The sequence below is a fragment of the Mustela erminea genome, chromosome 21, assembly GCF_009829155.1.
Source record: "Mustela erminea isolate mMusErm1 chromosome 21, mMusErm1.Pri, whole genome shotgun sequence".
NCBI classification, from domain to species: Eukaryota; Metazoa; Chordata; class Mammalia; order Carnivora; family Mustelidae; genus Mustela; species Mustela erminea.
The window spans coordinates 26,232,338-26,253,227 of record NC_045634.1 but is presented as its reverse complement, the minus strand read 5'-3'; the positions used below and the strand labels follow the sequence as shown (position 1 = coordinate 26,253,227).

Below are 20,890 nucleotides of genomic sequence, written 5' to 3'. Positions count from 1 at the left end.
TATCCTCTAAAAAAATCACAATAATATCACATACATAAAAAGTTCTTAGCACATCACAGTGTAATGTAATCATAAATGCCCCTAATAATGCTAATGGGGCTGATCATGCAGGTGAGGATAGTGGTAAGAATGGATTAGATAGCTCCTCAGATTAATGTCATTGAGTTCTGATAGTATTAGACTCTCATGTGACCCTACTTATTCAGAGGATCAGTAGTGTTTTGTGTGCATATGTGCACATGTATGAAGAGCTTGCTAGCTGTATGTGAGAGCATTTATATTAGAAGTTGTGCCTTTAATTTGTCACACTATTGCAAACCTCGTAAAAATGAAACCTTTTCATTGGTAGACAGCCTCTAAGACGATTCCTACATCCTGGTCCTCATATCTTTGTGTAATCCTCTCCCTTGGAGTTGGGATTTGCTTGAGTGAGTCACTTCTAGCAAACCGAATGCAACGGAGGTGATGGGAGGTCATCTCCAGGATTGGATTGTGATTTCCAAATTAGGTGATCTGAGGGGAGGCATCTAGCATGTTGTGAGATGCCTTATGTAGACGTTCATATTGTTAGGAAAAGAGTAAGTCTCTGGAGAGGGAGGAACTAAGACCCTCAGTCCAACCACACTCAAGGAACTGAATCTTGCCAATTACAATGCGAGTGAACTTGACAGAGCATGCACACCGAGCAAGCCTTCAGATGAGACTACAGCCTTGTTTGCCGGCAACTGTAGAGAGACTTTGAACTGGAGGCATCTGGTTGGACCGTGCCCGGATTCCCACCTCACAGAAAGTGTCAGATAATGAATGCTTGTTGTTTTAAGCTGCTACATTTTGGGGTGATTTATTATACCACAATAGATACCTACTACAGACGTAAAATATCATTTATTCAAGAAGCACCGCTGAAGGACTTTTTTGAAAATTTTATCTGCCAGTGGTTGGTCGGCTAAATGGAACAGATATAAAAGCGCAGGGGTTGAGCCTTGGAGACAAACTGTCTAGGTTTAGACTGCAGTTCTGCTATGTTATGACTGGAAAACCTAGACGAATTGCATTCTTTTTTTTTTTTTTTTTTTTTTTTTTAGATTTTATTTATTTGTCAGAGAGAAAGAGCGTGCACGCACAAGGATGGGGAGCGACAGGCAGAGGTAAAGGGAGAAGCAGGCTCCCCACTGAGCAACGAGCCTGGTGCAGGACTGAGGGACTCCATCTCAGGACCGGATCATGATGTGAGCCACAGGCAGACGCTTAACTGACTGAGCCACCCAAGTGTCCCATTTACATTCTTTTTGCCTTAGTTTCCTCTTCCATAGAATGGGGATGGTAATATCTAACTTACAGGGCTGTTATGAGGATTAAAGACCCTTGCATTCTAGGAGCACTGAATGAATTTTGCTCTATCATCAAGGGAGATTACTGCCCAAGGAAGATAGGGACCCTGGGAGCTACATGCGGGAAGAGTATGCCCACAGGGCTGGTCCAGACATCTTCTGGTGAACTCCTAAGGCCTGCATTTGGGAAAAGGGGCTTTCCCTGCAGATGCAAGGAGAGGGCAGGCTTGAGTCTTACTCTTGACTAAAACATAGCTCTAAGACCTTCGAGCCTAGAGAGCAGAAGCTGGAAAGCCCGTTGTTTGAAAGCTTCAAGCAATCTTTCTAGAGTTAGCTTTCTGAATTACTATTCCTTTGTGTATTCTAGGAAACATTCTTTGTTCTGGAAAAATCATTCACATGGAGCATTAACCCTTATGCTCCTCCTGATAGTCTTTCTTTTATTTTTTTAAGTTATCTCTTTAGATATATGACAACTATATATAGTGTTTCTCAATGAAAAATAAGCAAAACAGTTTTGTAGAGAAGCAACCTTAATGAAGGTTTTTGTTTGTTTGTTTGTTTTCCTTTTAAAGCATGATGGTTACCTTTCCTGGTAATATCTGTGTTCTCTTCACCAAGGGAGTGTTGTGTAGACAACACAGGGAATTACTAGGTGTCTTCTGTAGCAGTCCCACGGTGCCTGCTGGAGATATGACAGGAGAGTGCCACAAGTTTGGGAGGAGGGACTGATGACACGTTTGCGTGGTTTGTCTAAGTTTTTTAAAAAGCGACTTCCCAGGGCCCATCAACCAGTCAACTAGCTAATCCACTTGTTCCAGCAGGAGGTGGGAGGTGGGGGGTGGAGCGTGGGGTGGAGCGACACTCGGCTCGGGAATCTTTGCCTTCCAAGTGTCGCTGTGCGTCGCCCCCCTCTCCCCCCCGCGCCCTGAGCCTCTAGGTCTCCTCTGAGCCCTGCCACCTAAACGCACCCCCCACCTCTGGCCTTCCGGGCCACCTCGAACACCTTCCACTTCGGACTCCTGGAGAGTTCGGTTAAGTCCAGCCCAGAGGGCTCCGGGCCTCGGCGCGACTGCCCTCCTCCTCCAGCGTCTCCGCCTCCTGCCGGGCCCGCCGGGCGCCGAGGGAGGCCAGGGTGCCGCCGCCGGAAAATGAGCGGTGCCCGGAGGGTGGCCCGGAGCTGCAGGTAACGCGCGCCAGGGCTGGGGCCTGAGCGGGCTCCGCGCACGGTCCCCTTCCCGGCGCGGCGACCCGGGGGCTACGCGGGGGGTCCCGGGCGGCTGGGACGCGGGGCTGGGGGGGGCGCGGCCAGCCCCGGCGCGGGTGGGGGCACTAACGCTCCCCGCCTGTCGCGCAGCGACGTTCCGGCGGCTGTTCCCGGGAGCGGCGGGAGGCGGCGGCGGCGCTGAGCGGGGGCCGCGCGGCGGGGGCGCCGGCTGCTTCGGGAGATGGAGAAGTTTCTGCAGATCGCACCTCACTCTCTGGCCATCGTCCTGGGCCCGGCCGAGGGGCCCACGGGGGAGAGGTCCGGGGCCGCCCAGCCCGCGCCCCCGGCCCAGCCCCGCCAGCTCGCCCGGCACCACATCGGCTACGAGATCTTCGCCGACTTCAAAGCCGAGAACATGCAGCACTTCTGGAACAAGAAGGTCACGGCCGCGGTGGCCGAGACCTTCTTCCTGGGCTGGATCGACGAGCAGGTCCTGTTGATCCAGGGCAAGGAGGAGCATCTGGAGGCGCTGCGCGAGGGCTGGACGCGCCGGGCGCTGCGGCCGCCCTCGGGCTTCCACATCCGCTGCCTCGGTGAGTCCGGCCGCCGCCCGCCCCGTCCCGCCCGGAGCCCGCGCAGAGCCCGCGTCGGGCCCCGCGACGGGGACGGCCGGCTCCCGGGGGCGCCCCGCGCCTCCCTCCGCCTCCGAGCCGCGGCCGGGGCAGGGGCCGGCGGGCCTCCGCGAGCGCGGGATTGGGGAACTTCCTGGCACCTAAAACCGGGACTCGTACCTTTCCCCACACCCCCTCCTCCCCCGGAGCCTCCCGGCGGCGCGGGCCGCGCGCTTCAGCGGGGCGGTGCCTGGGGCCGGCCAGGTAGGGGCGGCGCGGGAGGCTCTGCAGTGCTGCCTGCTGCGCGCTGCCGGGATCCGGCCGGGGAGGCGAGCGATCGCGAGGCAAGTCCGGAGAGCATTGGGGTCGCATCAGGTAGCATGGGGCTCCGCCGCGGGAGGCGGCGGCGGGCAGTTCAGGTGCGCGGCGACCCCCACGCGGTCCCTCGACGTCCTCTCCGCGGGCGACCACCCTGACCCTGGGCGCGGCTCTGGGGCGCGTGGGTGTCGGGCGCCGGCTTTTCTGTGCCGGACAGAGCTGTGGATTTCGTTTGAAAGGTCTTGCCTCCGGTACGTCTTTCTTTAGTTTTGTGTGTTTGAAGGTTTAAGAAGGGACATGAGGAAGTCAGGCAACAGTCTGGTCCTCAACAAAAGAAGAGTGTGTGTGTGTGTGGGGGGGGGTGGGTGGTGGAGAGCCCTAAAGGTTTAGTCGCTGCGCGCTTCCAGTGTTGCCCGACTTGCTGTTTGCTTTTGTAATTGCTCTCCTATGTTCTTGATCCAGATTGCATTTCTTTTAGAATATACTTTTCAGTTTTGTACCTTGGGCCCAGTGGTTAACAACGTGCATGGTAACATAGTAGTGTTTGATGCAACGACTTCAAGAAAGAAAGCGTTCTTTCTAGTACCGCGGTTTAGGAATTCTTTCTTGACGTTTTGGGAGGAGGTCAAAAGTTCAAACGCGAAAACACTGTAAAACCGCCTTTTTCGTTGCCCACTCTTGCTGCGCTGCTTCGTCTGACCGATTAGCTTGTACCTGTTCGTGTGTATTCCTGTATGCCTATCACCAATCGATAGCATTTTTTATTTAGTGGCATTTTGTCTGTTTTTGCATAGCAGAAATCTTTACAAAGCCTCCTTTGAATTGAGTAGACAAAAAAACCAGGAAGGCTTGCGTCTTGAGTGTTTTGTAACCCATACCAAATTTCAAAAGGTGCTTTAGTTTAGTTTAGGTTTTTTTTTTTTTTTTTTTTTACTTTAGCAAAACCCACAGTGGTTTACCTGTAATTAAGCTGCCTTAGTAAAGGGCCAAGGTTAATGCCTCTGAGGCTTCATCTGCTCTTGATGTTCGGCTGCAACACACCAGGAAGCAGGGATATATGCAATTATTTTTATACTCTGTCTAGATGACAGCATTTAATAGTCTTCTTTTAAACTTGACTTCATTCTATTTTTTTTCCCTATTCATTTTCAAAAATCTCAAACATAGAAAGGTAGCCTAATTCAAAAATCTTATATTGAATTCCCATGTACCCATCATCCAACTTTGAAATACATTAGGACTTGGCCATTCTGATTTCGCCTCCTCCCTTGTTCCCCACCTAATGCACTTTTGAAATCCCAGACATTGTTTCAATAGCATTTGACTTGTAAATATCAGTTCATATTTTTTTTTTCTTTTCAGCAGAATTTATAAAGTTGTAGGAATTGGGGATCTCTTCTATGAACCAAAGAGAAATATTTTGGCAATTTGGAAGTTTCCAAGTTGCTGTCTTGGATTGACCATTGTCCCCATCTGGCTAGGTAGCCTGGGCCGTCTCCAGCTGACTGGGTGGGCGCAGCCCCTGCATTGTTCAACCCCCCCCCACCCCCACACGCACACACTCAGTACCCTGATGGGGTGCAAAGAAAAAGCCTCCCCAGACAGGAGCATCAGATAAAGGAGCAGGAGTGATGTCTGCTGGGATCCAAGTGGTCACTTTCTTTTGAGCTGATTTGGGGGTTCAGAATTTCTACTGGAATTCCAGTGGCGCTTCAGTAATGACTGTAAAATGCTGAGTTGTTGGAGAGAGTTTATCTGCTCTAAGAATTCTCTGTGGGAGCCTCGGTGTCTGCTGCAGCATCGAAGGTGCAAGCAATTCCAAATGGCCTTGGCCTGTAACTCTAAAAGCATGTGGTTCTCACCAACTGTAAAATTTCAGAAAATTTCAGAAAAAATTTCACAGAACTGGGCAGGGCTTTTAAGGGAGTGAGGAGCAGGTTCTTCTGCCTTGTGAGCTGGCAGGGAGGATTCCCAGAGCTGAGGCTTGAGCTAGAACGCGTGCGGATGTGGGGTGCATGGGGTTCATTCAGAACACGACAGCTTTTCTCTGCAGGCAGGAGCAGGAGCAGAATTACCAGGTTAGGGAGCTCATGACCTGTTTGGAAACTGGCTGGTGCGGGCAGCTGGGGAGAAGGGTGTGATCCAACAACTCGAAAGGAGGCTAGGCCCAGATGTACCCATGTGGAAGCCACTGGTGGCTTTTGAGCGGGAAGAGGGGTGACATGATTTGCTTGCTGGTATCAGGAAAATTCTGGGGCCAGTGGGATTGGGGGATGGGACTGGGGGGGGGGTTAGACACAGGAACCCCAGCTAAGTTCATGGACACGGTTGTGGGGAGAGGTGATGGGAGCTGTATTAGGGCGGTCACTCTCTAAGGTACATCCCGTGGTCAAGGGTTGGTTCCTTAAAGAAGATGCCATTTATCTGGGCTGTGTCTGGAGGGCCTTCCTGTCCCAGCTCCTAACTCACGGACCTTTGTGTGCAGTTCACGTACTCCTCCTCTGAGGGCTCAGGTTTTCCCACCTGCCAGCCTTAGTCAGACCCCACGGTCAATGCCGTGGGGTCTCCTGACTTCACTTCTCAGTTCTCTGTCCCTGCCAGTGGTTCCTTTTATTTCCCCAGTTCATCCTTCGATATTCAAATGCTTGGCACCAAAGATGCTGTATGCTTTTTAGACTTTAAATCAGAACTTGTGTTTTATATTATAAAGTTGTTTAGAACTTAAGGGCATCAAGATTTTATTCTAATTCAGTATGTTTATTGGTTTTCTCAAAAGAAGTTGCTCTCTTATGGTGGTGTTTCCAAGTTGTAGAATTTTAGGACAGAATTGTGTGGGTTTTGTCTTTTACATATACACACACATATATGTATTTATTTATTTATAAGAGGGAGGCAGGGAGAGGCAGAGGCAGAGGGAGGGAGACAATCTCAAGCAGGTGCCGTCCTGAGTGTTGCGGGTGAGTGTGGAGCATTGCAGGGCTCCATCTCACCACTCTGAGATCATGACCTGAGTCTAAACAGAGTCAGATGCTTAGTCGACTGAGCCACCCAGGTGCTCCCAGAAGAGTTTTCTATTTTGTTTGTTTTTTTAAAAAATGTATTCTCATGGGGGCGCCTGACTGGCTCAGTTCATAGAGCATGTGATTCTTGATCTTGGGGTTATGAGTTTATTTAAAAAACAACAGCAGGGGCACCTGGGTGGCTCCCTTGGTTAAGTGAGCCCCTCTTGAAATTCAGCTCAGGGTGTGATCTCAGACGGTTGTGGGATCGAGCCCCACATCCGCTCCAGGCTCCGTGTGGAGTCTGCATCTCCCTGTCCCTCTGCTTCTCCCCACTCTTGTTCTCTCTCTAAAATAAATAAATAAAATCTTCAAACAACAACAACAACAAAACCAAACAAAAAATGTATTCTCCCAAAAAAGTTTGTATATACTCCCCCAGAGGTTTATTTTACTTAAGTCAACTTCAAATTGAATAACACTCAGAGACGGATGGTGGGGATTGCTTCATGAGTGTTCCGAAGCTTTTTGAAGGAGAGCGACTGATTCATCCAACAACTGCAACACCTACCACTTCTAGGATCTGTTCTGGGAACGGAAGTGGACAACAGGTCGGACACAGCCCTTGTACTTCTGGAAGATTCCTTCTAGTGGGGCAGCAGACATTTCAAAAATTCAACAAAGATAGAAGAATTTCACAGAGCCCCAAGTGCGGTAAAATTGAGGCAGGTGCTAGAATAAAGACCAAGGAGGAGAAATAGGTTAGTAGTCAGTGTTTATCTGTCATTTATTATTGTCTAAGTACTTTATTTTTATTCACTCATTTTTTTTAACTGGAAATATAGCTGACACACAGCGTTACAGGAGTTTCAGGTGTACGACATAGTGATTTGACAAGTTTGTGGGCTTTGTCATGCTCATCACAGACGCAGCTCGTATCTGTGCCCGTACAACACTGTCCCGTCGCCATTGACCATATTCCGTATGCGGTGCCTCTCATCCCACATCCGTTCCCTACCTGGAAGCCTGCACCCCCCATCCCCCTCCACCCATTTAGCCCTTCCCCCACCCCCTCCTCTCCGGCCACCATCAGTTTGTTCTCCGTGTTCATGGGGCTGTTGCTGCTTTTTGCTGGTTTGTTAATTTGTTTGTCTTGTTTAGATTCCGCATATAAGTGAAATCATACAGTATTTTGCTTTCTCTGTCTCACTTCACTTAGCATCTGAAATATTAGCGTATTAAAGATCGCATATTAAAGATAGCACGGGATCTTTAAGACAGCTATCCCATTTAGGTATTACTATTTCCCCCGTTTTACAAACGAAGAAACTGAGGGACAGAAAAAACAAGCACTGCTTCAAGGATACCTAGTTAGTAAGAGAAAGAGCTGGGATCTGGGGCCAGACGGTGGGTTTTGTCTTGTCTTGCCTTCTCTTTTCTCTTCTTTTCTTTCTTTCTCTTCCTTCCTACCTACCTTTCTTACTTTTCTTTCTTCTTTTTCTTCCTTTCCCTTTGGTGAGGTTGTCGTGACCAAAATTTCCTTCCAAGACAGACACGCACCCTCCCAACAATTCAGGGGGCCGGTGGCCCAGTGGCAGCCGGCTTGGCTGGAAGGGGCTGTGTCCTCCTTATCACGACACAGCGGAAAGGAGAAACCAGTGTCGGGTCGAGGGTGTTGCCCGAGACCATCATGTTTGAGCTTCCTTTGGGCCAAACGGGTAGGTTCTTTACTTTGTGCGGTTGCCAAAGGTGCTTAGGCAAAGGAGAGCGACTTCTTCGCTTTCTGCGGTGAAGCTAGCGCCCTTCCCCACCAGCGTGCAGAGCGACTGTTCTGTAATAACCGCTCCTTCGTGGAGCACTTGAGTGATGATGGGTCTGCGGACAGCGGGAGAGCACATGGGAATCAGCTTGACCTGCTGGAGGAACAGGAAGCCGCGGCGGCCGGCTGAACCAGCAGCAGAAGGAAGTGGAAGGCGGCCCAGGAGATGAGGCCAGAGGGGCTGGCGGCTGCGACTTTCTTCCGAGCTGACAAGGTGTTGAGCATCCAGTGAGCATAGAGCACCGGTAGGGGTTCTGAAGAAAATCCAGAAAATATCCAGAAGAGCTTCAGACACGGGCCTCACTCTTAGAGAACCTTAACGCTCATGTGAAAAATCTCAGGATGAATTCTAAAACAGCGAAAGATGGTGCATTTCAAATTTTATTTCTGGCTGGTCACAAAAAATATTTTTATGAATTACCTCACTCTGGCTCAAAGATATTGTCAGCAAAGGCGTGTCAGTTTCATTGTAATAAAGCTTCGAGTATGGACTTCTGGGACTCACGGGCTTGCTGTGACAACCGGGAGGCTTGGCAGGCGTTTGTGAATTTTACCCGGAGCACGTGTTTCTCTCCCTCTTGCATTAAGAGGTAAATTTGTCAGTTATCCACAAGTTTCTTTTTAAAGGAGCGTAAAACCGAAAGGTGTCTGTGTGTCTTGTTCCAGAGTGTAAGCACTCCAGTGCTTTGGGGTAAAAACCCAGAGAAGTCTGTTGTACACAGACTACTTACTGCAAATAACTTTAAAGGTTTCATCCTGCTTAAAGGATCTCATATGCTGATGTGTATGGGGTTTGATGTGGATGGGGTGGGCTTTACCATAGTCCCTTAAAGTTTGGAGATGTACCTGAGTCATTATTCTACTCAGTTCATGCATTCCTAATATACCTTTCATTCTGTACTATAGCTGTAGACATAATCATAGGCTTGTTTTTACTTCATTTTTGTTTAAGATTTTATTTATTTATTTGTCGGGGAGAGAGAGAGAGCGCGCGCACAAGCAGGGGGAGCGGCAGACAGAGAGAGAAGCAGACTCCCGACTGAGCAAGGAGCCCAGTGTGGGGCTCGGTCCCAGGGGTCCCAGGACCCTGGGATCATGACATGAGCCGAAATCAGGAGTCGGATGCTTAACTGAGTCACCCAGGTGCCCCACAGTCAATCTCTCTTGATACAGAACAGGAAATTAGGACATTATCAAGGACCAGAACTAGAGGCAGCTTGAAGAATTTGATAAGTGACCTCGATAAAGAGGATCCATCAAAGTCGTTGTGGGGCAAAGATGAAGGTAAGCCTGTTTAGGAGGGCAGAGAAGGTCCCCAGGGCGGTGCACACTGTGTGGAACAGACCGGGTCTTAAGGCGTTCTTATGATGTTAACAGTATGAAAGCCTACCTCCGTGCTGTCAGTTTTACTCTTAAGACACGAAGAAACACAATAAATTCCTGTATTTTTTCAGTGTCTTGCGAAGACCCTAAAATATGTTTGCTGCTTATGAGCTGATTAGTAGTCTGTTCAAAATAACCATCGTCTCAAGAATCTAGGGCCCTGGGAGTCCCTAAGGGCTTACTAATGTCTTCAGGGGGCGCAGTGCAGTCCGCGGGGAGTTCATCTTCTTACCACCTGAGATTGCTGCAGCCTGTGTCCTCGCAGTCAGCCCGGGGCGCTGAGGGGACACTGGCCGCAAGGATGGCTGCAGGCTTCTGCTCTGGTCCTTCTCGGGGAAAGCTGCTGTCTCTTAGCATTCTCCTTCTGTGGCTGCCACACTTCCTCCAAAGCAGTGTCAGATACCCCCCACTCCCCAACTTTCCCTCCAGGGTATGGGCCTTTTTCCCTTTCCCACCTTTGCCGCAGTAGATTATGATTCCTTCTCTTCCTTTCTGAGTAGTTTTCTCTCCCCCAGATTTTTCTGGAAACTCAAGTTCCCCTTAGGAATCCATTTATAAGATAATAGAACTCAGCGCCTACTCTTCTAAGGGGCTCGATCTTCAGAAATTCCAGGCTCCCTTTCCCCGCCCCCTGCCCCCATCACCACTTTGCCACCCCTGAAAGTGACCTTCATGAGTCCTAGACAGTTTTCTGACTCCTTCATGAGGGGGAGAATGGTCTACATCTTGAACCCCTTGGAGGGTTGATAGGATTCTCAAGACAAAATTTTATTTATCTACAAATATTCCTCACCCTTTGGCTCTTGCCCATTTAGGCTGTGTCCTACTTGGGGGATGGGTTGTGCGGTTCCAAGCCCCGTCAGTGGAAGGGGTCTGCATGCCCACCCCAGAATGCCGTCCGTGTTTGCAGCCACTTCCGTGCCAATTCTCAGTTCCTTCCCTCTTTGACTTCAGCTTGGGGGCAACTGTCCTTTATTCCTAAAGTCACAGACCCACTAGCCTTCCAGCTCATTTTCTTCCTCCTTTTGCTTGCTTGGCAGTGGCCCTAGGGAGGCAGATAGAGCCGGGAGGAGCCGCACCCCAGCAGCGTGGGTTGGAGCGTGCGTGCGAGGGGGAGGCTGGGAGTGTGCAGGAGGCCACGGGTCCATGGCTGACACACACGGAGTGCCAGGGGGAAGCCAGGGCATGGGGGTCACAAGGAAGCATTGAAGACCGTCTGGTGTAGGCGAGGTGCAGGTTGGGTTCCCACTGGACAGTTCTGCCACGAATCAGGTCCTCCTCTTGGAAGTTTTCTTGTCCCTGTCGGAGAGCATGGGTGGGGACTGAGCTCTGTGCTTTCTCTCTGTGTCAGTCTCGTGCGGGCCTGGGGGAGATCATGGGCCGAAATGTGGGGGCCTGTGGTAGAGGGCTTTCCCCCTGCTGTGTGAAGAAGACTGTCCAGACTGAACAACGCACCTTGGCCTTTTCCCTCAAATCTCTGCCTCTGGTCAACCAGCCGGACACTTCTAGACTCTTCCTGAGGCAGAAAACATTGATACAGCTCCATGAGCACTGCTATCCTTCTGGAAAGAAATCCCAACTCTTCATCTCATTGATGATGTATGCTGGGGCCTTATATTCCCCACATTCCCCCAGGTCCTCAAACCGGCTCCCTCCAAAATGCCCTCTCACACCCTCGGTTCTGATGGCCCATCTTTCCCCATCGGTCCCTTCTCGTTTGGTCGTGCCCAGCGTGGAGAGACTTGGAAAGCCTGCTGGCTTTGGAGTTAGTACAAAATCTCTGGAGAGATGATCGACTGGTTGTTACGGGAGACTTTATGACCTGCACATTTGTCTGGGTTGATCACTTTCCTTTCATCAGAATCTGGTTTTCTGGTATTTGTTTCAAAAATAAGAAAGAGACTTTTAGTTAGTAACAGGGAAGCGCTAATGTGGAGGAAAGAAATCAGTACTTCAGAAACCATGTCTCTGAATGCTCCCAGACAGTGAGGGTTACACTAACATCTTCTGCTGTTTCCTGTATCTTTAACATTTCCTCTTACGCTGAAGGAACATTCTAGAATCTTTATGCTAGATGCTCCTTCATTTTATTAAATATTGACTGGCTGTGCTTCAGAGTTGGTATCAGGGTCAGGAATTGTTCCAAGCACTTTGATACGTTGTCTCATTTAATCCTTATAGAGGTAGCGCTAACATTATTTCTGTTTCACAGAAGAGAAAACTGAGGTTCAGAGAGTAACCTTGCATGAACAAGCAATTTCAAATTCAACCCAGTAATCCGATTCCAGAGTCTGAGCTGTCAACTTTTTAAAAAGCTGGCTGTCATTTCTTTCTTCCTTTTTTTAAAAATCAGACTATTTTAATTGATTGAACTTGGGCTTTGTCCCGGAATCAATGGAGTTCATAACCAAGTCTACCTTCACAGAATGCCAGATCACCCTGCAATTATTTCCTAGTTCATGGATGTGGAGTTGGAACTGATGTCCTCAGCCACTGGGAGAATCTCCAGGTTAGCTTCCTGACTCTGGAGTAAGTAAGGACCGTTCTGATGCAGAGAGCCTGTGGCAGCTCCGGGTCTCTCCACTTCCAGTAAAACAGTCATAAAATCTTTTTTGCCTTTGGAGATGAGGCTCACAGGAACTAAGACTACTATCAAAGACTTGAAAGATTCAGGATGGGAATTTCTGTCTCATCCCCATTTAACTCTGAAGTATGACAGGTGCTGAACGACAGAGTGTTGTGAGCTTAATGAAAGAGTCTGCTCCAGATCTGGGTATGGTTATTAGAATATATCCTGTTAGAATATATCCATACGACATTGGCCCAGTGACCCCAACTAAAAAATACATCTAGCTTATAAACGTTTCCAAATATGAACTGGTATATATAAAAAAATTTCTACATACAAAACACATGCATATGTATGCACATACATATGTAATAAGATTAAAACAAAGTATCTGCAACCATGTTCCAATTTCAGAATAACATGTTGCATGAACGGCTGTAGCATCTTTGCACTTTTCTCCCACGGTGTCCTTTTCTCTCTCTGCAAGAGATAATAATTATCCTGAAATTTCTGTCACTCCTTCCCCTGATTGTCATTTGTAAGTTCACCAAGTATGTGTTCATTCCTGTTTCGAATTTCATACGAGTGGAGTCATATGGCAAAATTGGTTGTCATTTCTGTTGGATGCAGGTTTTGGCTTCATTCCTTATCATTGAGAGTTTTATTTCTCTTATAATTGAATGTTAAACGAAGTCGTCTCACTTGGGTTACGATTTGCGAAATGTCCTTAAACCATGAGACAATATCCCAGGAAAAAGGTGAAGCAGAGTGTTAATAACAGGACTCTATTCTTGATATTTAAGATTCAGGGTCAGGGGATGGCCAACACATATGTTTACTGTTAACTTTTTGCCTTTTATAGACATATAAATATATATATAATTATATATATTTGCACATATACATGTAAGTGTATGTACATTTATATTATATGTAAATATACACTTAACACATAGTGCTCTCTCATCCTTTTTACCTTGAAATCTTTTTCCAGGATTCATGGTGCCATCTCTGTGTTTTGGTGGGTATATCACTGCCTCTTTCTTTTTTCTTTTTAATCTTTTGGTTTTCATTGTTTCTTAGAGACAGAGATCGAGAGAGAGCACGCATGTGTGAGTGTGCACTGTGGGGAGAGGGGAGGGGCAAAAGGAGAAAGAGAGAGAGAATCTCAAGCAGACTCCACGCTGAACGCGGAACCCGATGTGGGGCTCAATCTCAGAACCCTGAGATCTTGACCTCAGCTGAAACCAAGAGTCAGACACAACTGAGTGAGCCTCCCAGGCGCCCCAAGTCCTCTTGTGAATTTTTTTGTTTTAATGCAAGCTCCATGCCCAGCATTTTCATCTTGAGTATCTTTCTGCTTTGGTGTATGTTTTGTAAGCAAGATAGAGTTAGAGTTTGAATTTTAACTCAAGGTGAAGAGTATTTGTCTTTTAGGTATATTGAGCCCTTAACCGTATTGTAGTAACTGATACGTTTGTTCTTGTTTGGAACTTCTATGTTTATCTGGAAGGCCCTACAGTGTCAGCTTTTTAGAAATCATTTGCTTTGTGCTGGAGCAGGGCATGGTGACTCTTGAGGGCTCCCTCGCTAGTCTCTCAAAGGAAGAATTCAGTCCCTTCTTTGGTGTTTGCTTTTGGACCTTGTAATTACAGCGACGGTTTGCAAACCTGATTATTCTACAGATTAGTGAGTCCCAAATTCTCCACCGTCACAGAGAGAAAGGAAGTCACAGCTGGTACCTTGAATTTCCGGAAAGGAGCCCATGTAGATGCAAGTGTTCTCTTCCGAGGCTCTGGCGGTGTTGACTGGGACCAGAGGAAGTTGGCCAGGGTCCCGCTGGACCAGGCCTCAGAGCAGGGAGGCAGGAGGGGGAGCACGGGCAGTGGCACCTGTTTGTTCTAAAGAGGCTACCTCAGTGTCATTTGGAAACTAGACATTTTATTTATTTTTTTTTTGTTCCCACTGTGCAAGTATCTTGGATTCAGTATTCAAAGACAGAAAAGTGAGTGGTGTTGGCGTTGTTCTGAGTTCAGTGGGCTCGCAGAGCAGGCAGAGCTCTCCGGCGTCTCTGCCGAGAGATTTCCAGATGTTCCAGCCAGCACCGGGTCTTCGAGCCGGGCCCTGCGTGTGGAGCGTCCTGCTGTTCTCTTGGGGGACAGTTTTGGTGGTTGTCACTCTCCTCTGCTGTTGTAAATCCTCCATGATTTTCCCTGCGGAAGAGACTGATTTCTGTGTGAAGCTACTTATGCCGAATCAATGAATAAATAAAGACAAGAAAGAGACTAGAAACGTCGCGGAAGCAAGTCTTCAGCCTGTAGAAGCCCACAAAGACACAGTCAGATGGAAATTGCTGGTGGTGTTAATTCAGTCTTTGTGACTAATGATAAAAGGTTTCCTGTGAAGAAAAGACTTAATCTTATGATTTTCCACCCTTCTTTCTTTTAAAAATGAGCATTTATATATCTCTTTGGCACTAGGGAAGAAATAAGACTCAGAAAACTCCCAAATGCCTTTCTTTTCTTTTCTTTCTTTCTTTCTTTCTTTTTTTTTAAGATTTTATTTATTTGTTTGAGAGTAAGAGAGCACAAGCAGGAGGAGAGGCAGAGAGAGGAGAAGCAGGTTTCCTGCTGAACAGGGAGCCCAATGTGGGGTTCGATCCCAGGACCCTGAGATCATGACCTGTGCAGAGGGCAGATGCTTAACGGACTGAGCCACCCAGGCACCCCAACAAAGGCACCCACCTTTGTTTTCTTAAAATAAATAATACCAGTTTCTTTTGTTTCAAAGTAGGTGACCGCTCCTCCTAAAGTGGCCGGAAGTAAGAAAGCCAGGATTCCTCAAAGTCCAGCTGTATGTAGCTACACTTGTACTGAAAGTGTAAAAGCAAATGTAATTTACATTTGCTAATTTACATATAATTTGAATAAACTATATTTTAAATGTGTATGGGCTGAAACTGATGAGTAGTTGATAAAATCACATTGTGCATAGTGCTTTTTAATGTGTCTACACTTTTTAAATGACTTCAGGTCTGAAAAAAAAGGAAGCTTTGCTGAAATAAGCAAAGCTTTCAATTATTCCCCCCCTCCTATAAAATTTCTGGAAATTTATTAGTAGAAGGGGGAGGGATCATTTACACGCTAACACAATGTGAACTGAAGACTGTTCTAAAGACCTGTTCGATGTGAATTGGTGAGTTCGCACGATTTCAGTGACGGAAAATTTGCCTCCTCTGTTACAGTGTGAATCTGTGTTAGCCAGTGTGAGGGTGAAGAGCATGACCCACTCAGAAACTGCTTCTGCTTTCAAGGAGACGGATTTACAGTACATGCAATTGTGTGGAGAGAATGTGGGTCCTTTTCTCTAAGCCCTGACCCTGGGTACTTAAATCCGCGGACTTAAGCCTGGGCACTCAAATGAGTGAATGAAGTCCTCTGTAATATAGCTAACATATTTAATTTCCTAAGAAGGTGGGTCATTGTGCCAAGTTTGTGCTCACGCCAAAAAGATTATTCAGGCATTTCAATTAAGATACTGCCTTCTCAAGTCACAAAAGTTGACATGATCACCATTTTTATACAGTCACATAGTTTAAAAGAATCGGCAGGAGAGTTCTACTTGCTTCTATTAGCACATCCCTGTGAATGTGTCTTTCGCATTAGGTTGTAACTTCTTTGAGGGTGGAGACGGTAAATTTCAGTTTCTAATGTCCTAGTACAGTCCTCTATGTAATGTGGATTTAGAAGTATAACATAAGTATACTTATAGGTATAGTTAATGCTAACCGGCTGCTAGGGGCTATTTCTAAAGTCCCATTTGATAAAATAGTTGAACAAGGAGGCCATTAGAAAGCCTATACGCCTTTGGTAGCCTATGTAAACAGATTAAACCCAGAGTCAACTAGACTTTATTGACTCTGAGAAAATGGAACTTAAGAACAACTGTCATAACAGCTGAAAATTTTCCCAAGTAAGACAAAAATTTAAATTATAGCCAATTAAGTAATTTCCTTGCTTTGCTTCTGTGTCTTCTCTATAAATACTTCTGCTCCCCCAGGGAGACTTCCAACCCCTTTTTGGTTTCGGTAGTGTCCAGTTGGAATTGTTCGCTCAAGTAAATTTTTAAAAACGTAATGTATCTTGATTTATCCTTTTATAGATTTCAACATTGGGGAAAAAAAAGGACTCAGCCCTGGTATAGGCAAGATGAGTTTGATAACCTTAATATATTGCCAGTGGTATTGTAAATTGAAAAAAAATTTTTTTTGGAGAGCATCTTGTCTCAGTATGTATGGAAAAGCCATCTAAATATTCATGTAGTTTGATATGGTAGTTCTCTCTTGAGGACTGTGCCTAAGGTAGGGATCCAAACTACAGAGAGCTGTGTGTAGGATGCTATTCATTATACAATTTTTAAAAAAGACTTTATTTATTTGAGAGAGATTAAGAGAGAGAGAGAGCATGAGTAGGGGGAGGAAGAGGGAGAGGGAGAAGCAGACTTTCTGTTCAGCAGGGACCCTGACACGGGACTCAATCCCAGGACCTGGGACCATGACCTGAGCCAAGGGCAGGCGCTTAACCGACTGAGCCACCCAGGTGCCTTCATCGTACAACTTCTGGGTGGCTCAGTTGGTTGAACATCCTACTCTTGATTTTGGCTCAGGTCATGATCTTAGGGTCTCTGCCCCGTCTCCCCCCACCCCTCCCACCCCGCTCTCAGTGCACTCACCTGCATGCTCTCTCTCTCTCTCTTTAAATAAATAAAATCTTAAAAAAAAAAAAAGAAAAGAAAGATTGTAAGTAACCTAAATATCATGAGTAGAGAGTAAATCGTATTTCTGTGTACTGTGTGACTATTAGATAACTGTTCTCAGGTCTCTGATGGTTATGGAACCACGTGGAAATGTCTATGCTACACACGTGCAAGTGTGTGTGGTGTTTCATAGCAATATAAGTCAGAACGAATATCTCAAACCAGGTGTGTGGGAAAAAATGAGAAAGAATAACAGTACATACGAGGTACTGAATGATGAGTATGTTTTGGGCACAGTGCCAAGTACATATTCTTATTGAATTTTTATACATGGTCTTGGATGCACCCATTTTATGGATGAGGGAACTGAGCCTTGAGAGATTGGATAATCTTGCTCAGCCATATTAAGTGATGGGCCCAGGTCTGTGGGACCCAAAATGTGTGCTTCAAACTGGTGATTCACGAAGTTGACTGTGCATTGTGGAACTTTAAATAACTAAATGAATTAATAAATGAATAAAATACTCTGGCTTAATCCCAGATCTGATGGATCAGGATTCCCAGCCAGACAACCAGGAGCCTGTATTTCTAACACGCAAGGCGGGTTCTGTGGCCAGCCTATGGCTGGCATTTAGGACCCTCTGCAAATTCCACTCGTGTAAAAAAATACACTGAATATTAATTAGTGAATATTAATAATGGTTGAATTTAGGTAATAGGACTAAGGGTGATTTCATTTTTTCCCTCCATTTTTCAGATTTTCTTCAGTGAGAAATGATGTTACTTTTGAGTATAAGCCCTTAACAAAGACAGTGTTGAATAAAACACTTCATTTAAAGCATCTCCCCTTTTTGGGGGAGGGTGTTATATGCTGCTTCTTTTTAAAAGTCCATTCGGAGGGTGCATAAGTGAGAAAAATGGAATGATGTCCAAATGATGCATAATATTAGCAAGATACTACAAAATACTAATGATGATTACAGTTAACAGTACATATTTAAATTTGTTTGTATTGTAACGGTGCCTTAGAAGATACAACCGGAACCGTAGATTAAAAAAAAATAAGTTAGGTAGTATGTTTATTGTATTTCAACTAAGAAATAAAATAAATAAATTGGATGATTAGCCAAAGCCCCAGAGAAACTGGCCTGGTTAGCATCTTGACGAGCAAGAGAGAAGACTGTGATCACGGCATATTTTTGTTGTCAAGCAAAGGGAAAAAGGTTCTTTTTCTCATAGCTGGGAGGAAGGGGTAATTTTACAGGAAATAATGGACTTTATTGTTAACATGCAGCCAAGTGACAGGCGTGCTGGGGAGGTCAACACACGGCCTTTTTCATCGGTCTCTGTGTCACTGAGAGCTGCCATGTTGGGTCACCCCTGAGGCAGGAGTAACAGTGGGGAACCTTACAAAAGAGGAAAGCAGTGCTGACCAGTTTCTGTTTTTTAGGAGGATAGAGAAAGATGTCAGAGCCAGACAAGTCGAATGTGCTTATCCTAAAAAGAGTGTTCAAAGAGTGATTTGATATTTTCATATTTATTAGGAGACATGAAATGATCAGAAGGTGTGCGCACATGAAGGGGGCCCCGAGTAGCCTCAGCCTCCAGGGTGTAAGGTCAATATCTCCTTCCCTTTGTAGGCCTGGCCAGTCTTCAGAATTCCTGGGTGTGTCCAGAAGATCATAAATAATTGCATGAGTTATAAGTCACATTTGGATTCATAAATGTATATTGTAAAGAAGAAGGTGTATATTGCATATATATATTTATAAATATCTACTTTATTTTAGAGAGAGAAAAAGAGTGTTTGCGTGCTCTTGTGCGTGAGCATGTGAGCAGGGGTGAGGGGAGCAGAGAGAGAGAGAAGTAGACTCCCCCTGAGCGTGTAGCCTGACATGGGGCTTGAGCTCAGGAAACTGAGATCATGTCCTGAGCCGAAATCGAGAGTCAGGTGCTTAACCGACTGAGCCACTCCGGTGCCCCAAATAGTGTATATATTTTTAAATGCTGAGTAATGATGTTATTTAGCCTTAGTTATGACAAAAAAATGTTTTTAAAGAAATGGCAAACATTTTTTTTCCTCTGGAGCATTGACGTCTATGCAAGAGGTGGGACGGAAGTGGGGAAGATAACCAGAAATCCACCAAGACCGTGAACGTTTTATTTTAAATCACCCCTTCGTTGAAAAGGAAAAAAAAAAGTCCCCATTAAAGATAGTCTCATGAAAACTAGATGTTTACATCAGTCCCAGCTTCGTTGGCGAGGAAGGGGAGGAGGAATTCCAGACCATGTCGCTGGCCAGTTTAGGACAAGTGCGGAACCCGCGGAACTGATGATGGCCCAGGGGAAGCTACTGAATTTCCAGTGTAGCCATTGATCCAACATGGTTCTTGGTGTCCGCTCTGGTCATTGAAATCATGTTCACCTGCTCTGGGTCCCATGAATCCCTACTGTCATGAGAGAAGAAATGAAGTCTGTCCTTTTCAAGGTAGGAGACTACCACTAGAGCTTGGAAAGAGGGTCAACATTCCTACAAGGCGGTGAACTGAATCCAAAGAAAAACCCTATTTGGGGGGCTGAATTAGGAAACAGTGGCCTCCAGAAGTCCTCAGAACCTACAAGACCTTAACCCACGGGTCAGGGCCTTATTCACCTCCAAATGCATGGGCTAAGCACCAGATGCTGTACCTTGCATTGAAAACCCTTGAATGCTGATCCCAGGGTCTGTGCTTGGCTGGGCTGTCCGAGGGAAATGTGCTCACCGGATTCGTGAGTCCAGAGACATAGTAGTTTCATTTGGGGATCTCCAGGGGAAAAGACCAACTTCTTTGCGCTTTGGAATAGTTTTCAGTTGGAGCCGTGCACATTTGGTAGAAAAAAATGGACCCTCTAATACACAGAGGTGGAAACTTCAAGGGATAAAGACCCAACATTTATAGCTGATTTTAAAACATAAAGCCATCTTTTTATTTCTTTATTTTATTTATTTATTTTTAAAATCTTATTTATTTAAATTGTATTTAATAAATTAATAATGACTCATAATTATTTATTATAATTATTAATGTTTTGTTATTATAATACATGTTTACATATTATGTATAACGGTTATTAATAATTTAATAATACATTTAAATTTTTATCTATTTAAGAAAGCGTGAGTGAGTGATCAAGGGGAGGGGCAGAAGGAGAGAAAGAGCCCAACGGGAGGCAGCATCCCACGACCCCGAGATCACGACCCAACCCACAATCAAGAGTCAGATGCTCAACCAATGGAGCCACCCAGGCGTCTGTCGCCTTTTAATTTTTTTTTAAATTTGAGGACACCCTCCAGGCTTCTTGCAGGTGGTTTTCGAAAAGTCTGATTCCTTTCAGCCTGTCTGCTGGGTGAATTCGGGTAACGTACTCTTGGTTAGTAAGTCACACTCGTGAGCTTTTGAGGGGAGACCTTTTCTCACTGATGTTCTTGAGAAGACGACTAAGAGGAATTCTGGAAAGGGATCTGATTCAGGTAGTCCGCTGGGCTTTACAGATTTACTGTGGTGATTGCCTTCTTCGTATTAAAACAACTTTTCCAGGTGAGAGCTTGTTTCTCTCATTTACATACATCTGCTGGGCTGGGTTTCTCCTTCGCTGGGGAGTCTGAGAACAAAGCAGGACACTTGGATGATGAAGTGATTGTCATTGTTCTTGCGGTGAGCAAACATCCCCAACAGCCTTTAAAAACATCGTGTGGGGGCGCCTGGGTGGCTCAGTGGGTTAAAGCCTCTGCCTTTGGCTCAGGTCATGATCTCAGGGTCCTGGGATCGAGCCCCGCATTGGGCTCTCTGCTCAGCAGGGAGCCTGCTTCCTCCTCTCTCTCTCTCTGCCTACTTGTGATTTCTGTCTGTCAAATAAA

General features: G+C 46.1%; 1 protein-coding gene across 4 annotated transcripts in view; it reads left to right on the top strand.

Moving 5' to 3' along the window:
• STOX2 (storkhead box 2) overlaps nt 1-20,890 on the top strand; it is a 246,384-nt gene that overhangs the window by 35,449 nt on the left and 190,045 nt on the right. Inside the window, exons 1-2 of one of the 4 annotated variants that reach the window (XM_032329336.1) lie at nt 2,050-2,517; nt 2,689-3,524. The exons of 1 other annotated variant lie outside the window; for it this stretch is intronic. In XM_032329336.1, coding sequence (XP_032185227.1) covers nt 2,780-3,524 — 745 coding nt within the window. In that variant the 5' untranslated portion in view covers nt 2,050-2,517; nt 2,689-2,779. Of the gene's footprint in view, nt 1-2,049; nt 2,518-2,688; nt 3,525-20,890 lie in introns of those variants that run through there. 2 more of the 4 variants (XM_032329335.1, XM_032329337.1) reach the window with 2 other exon arrangements.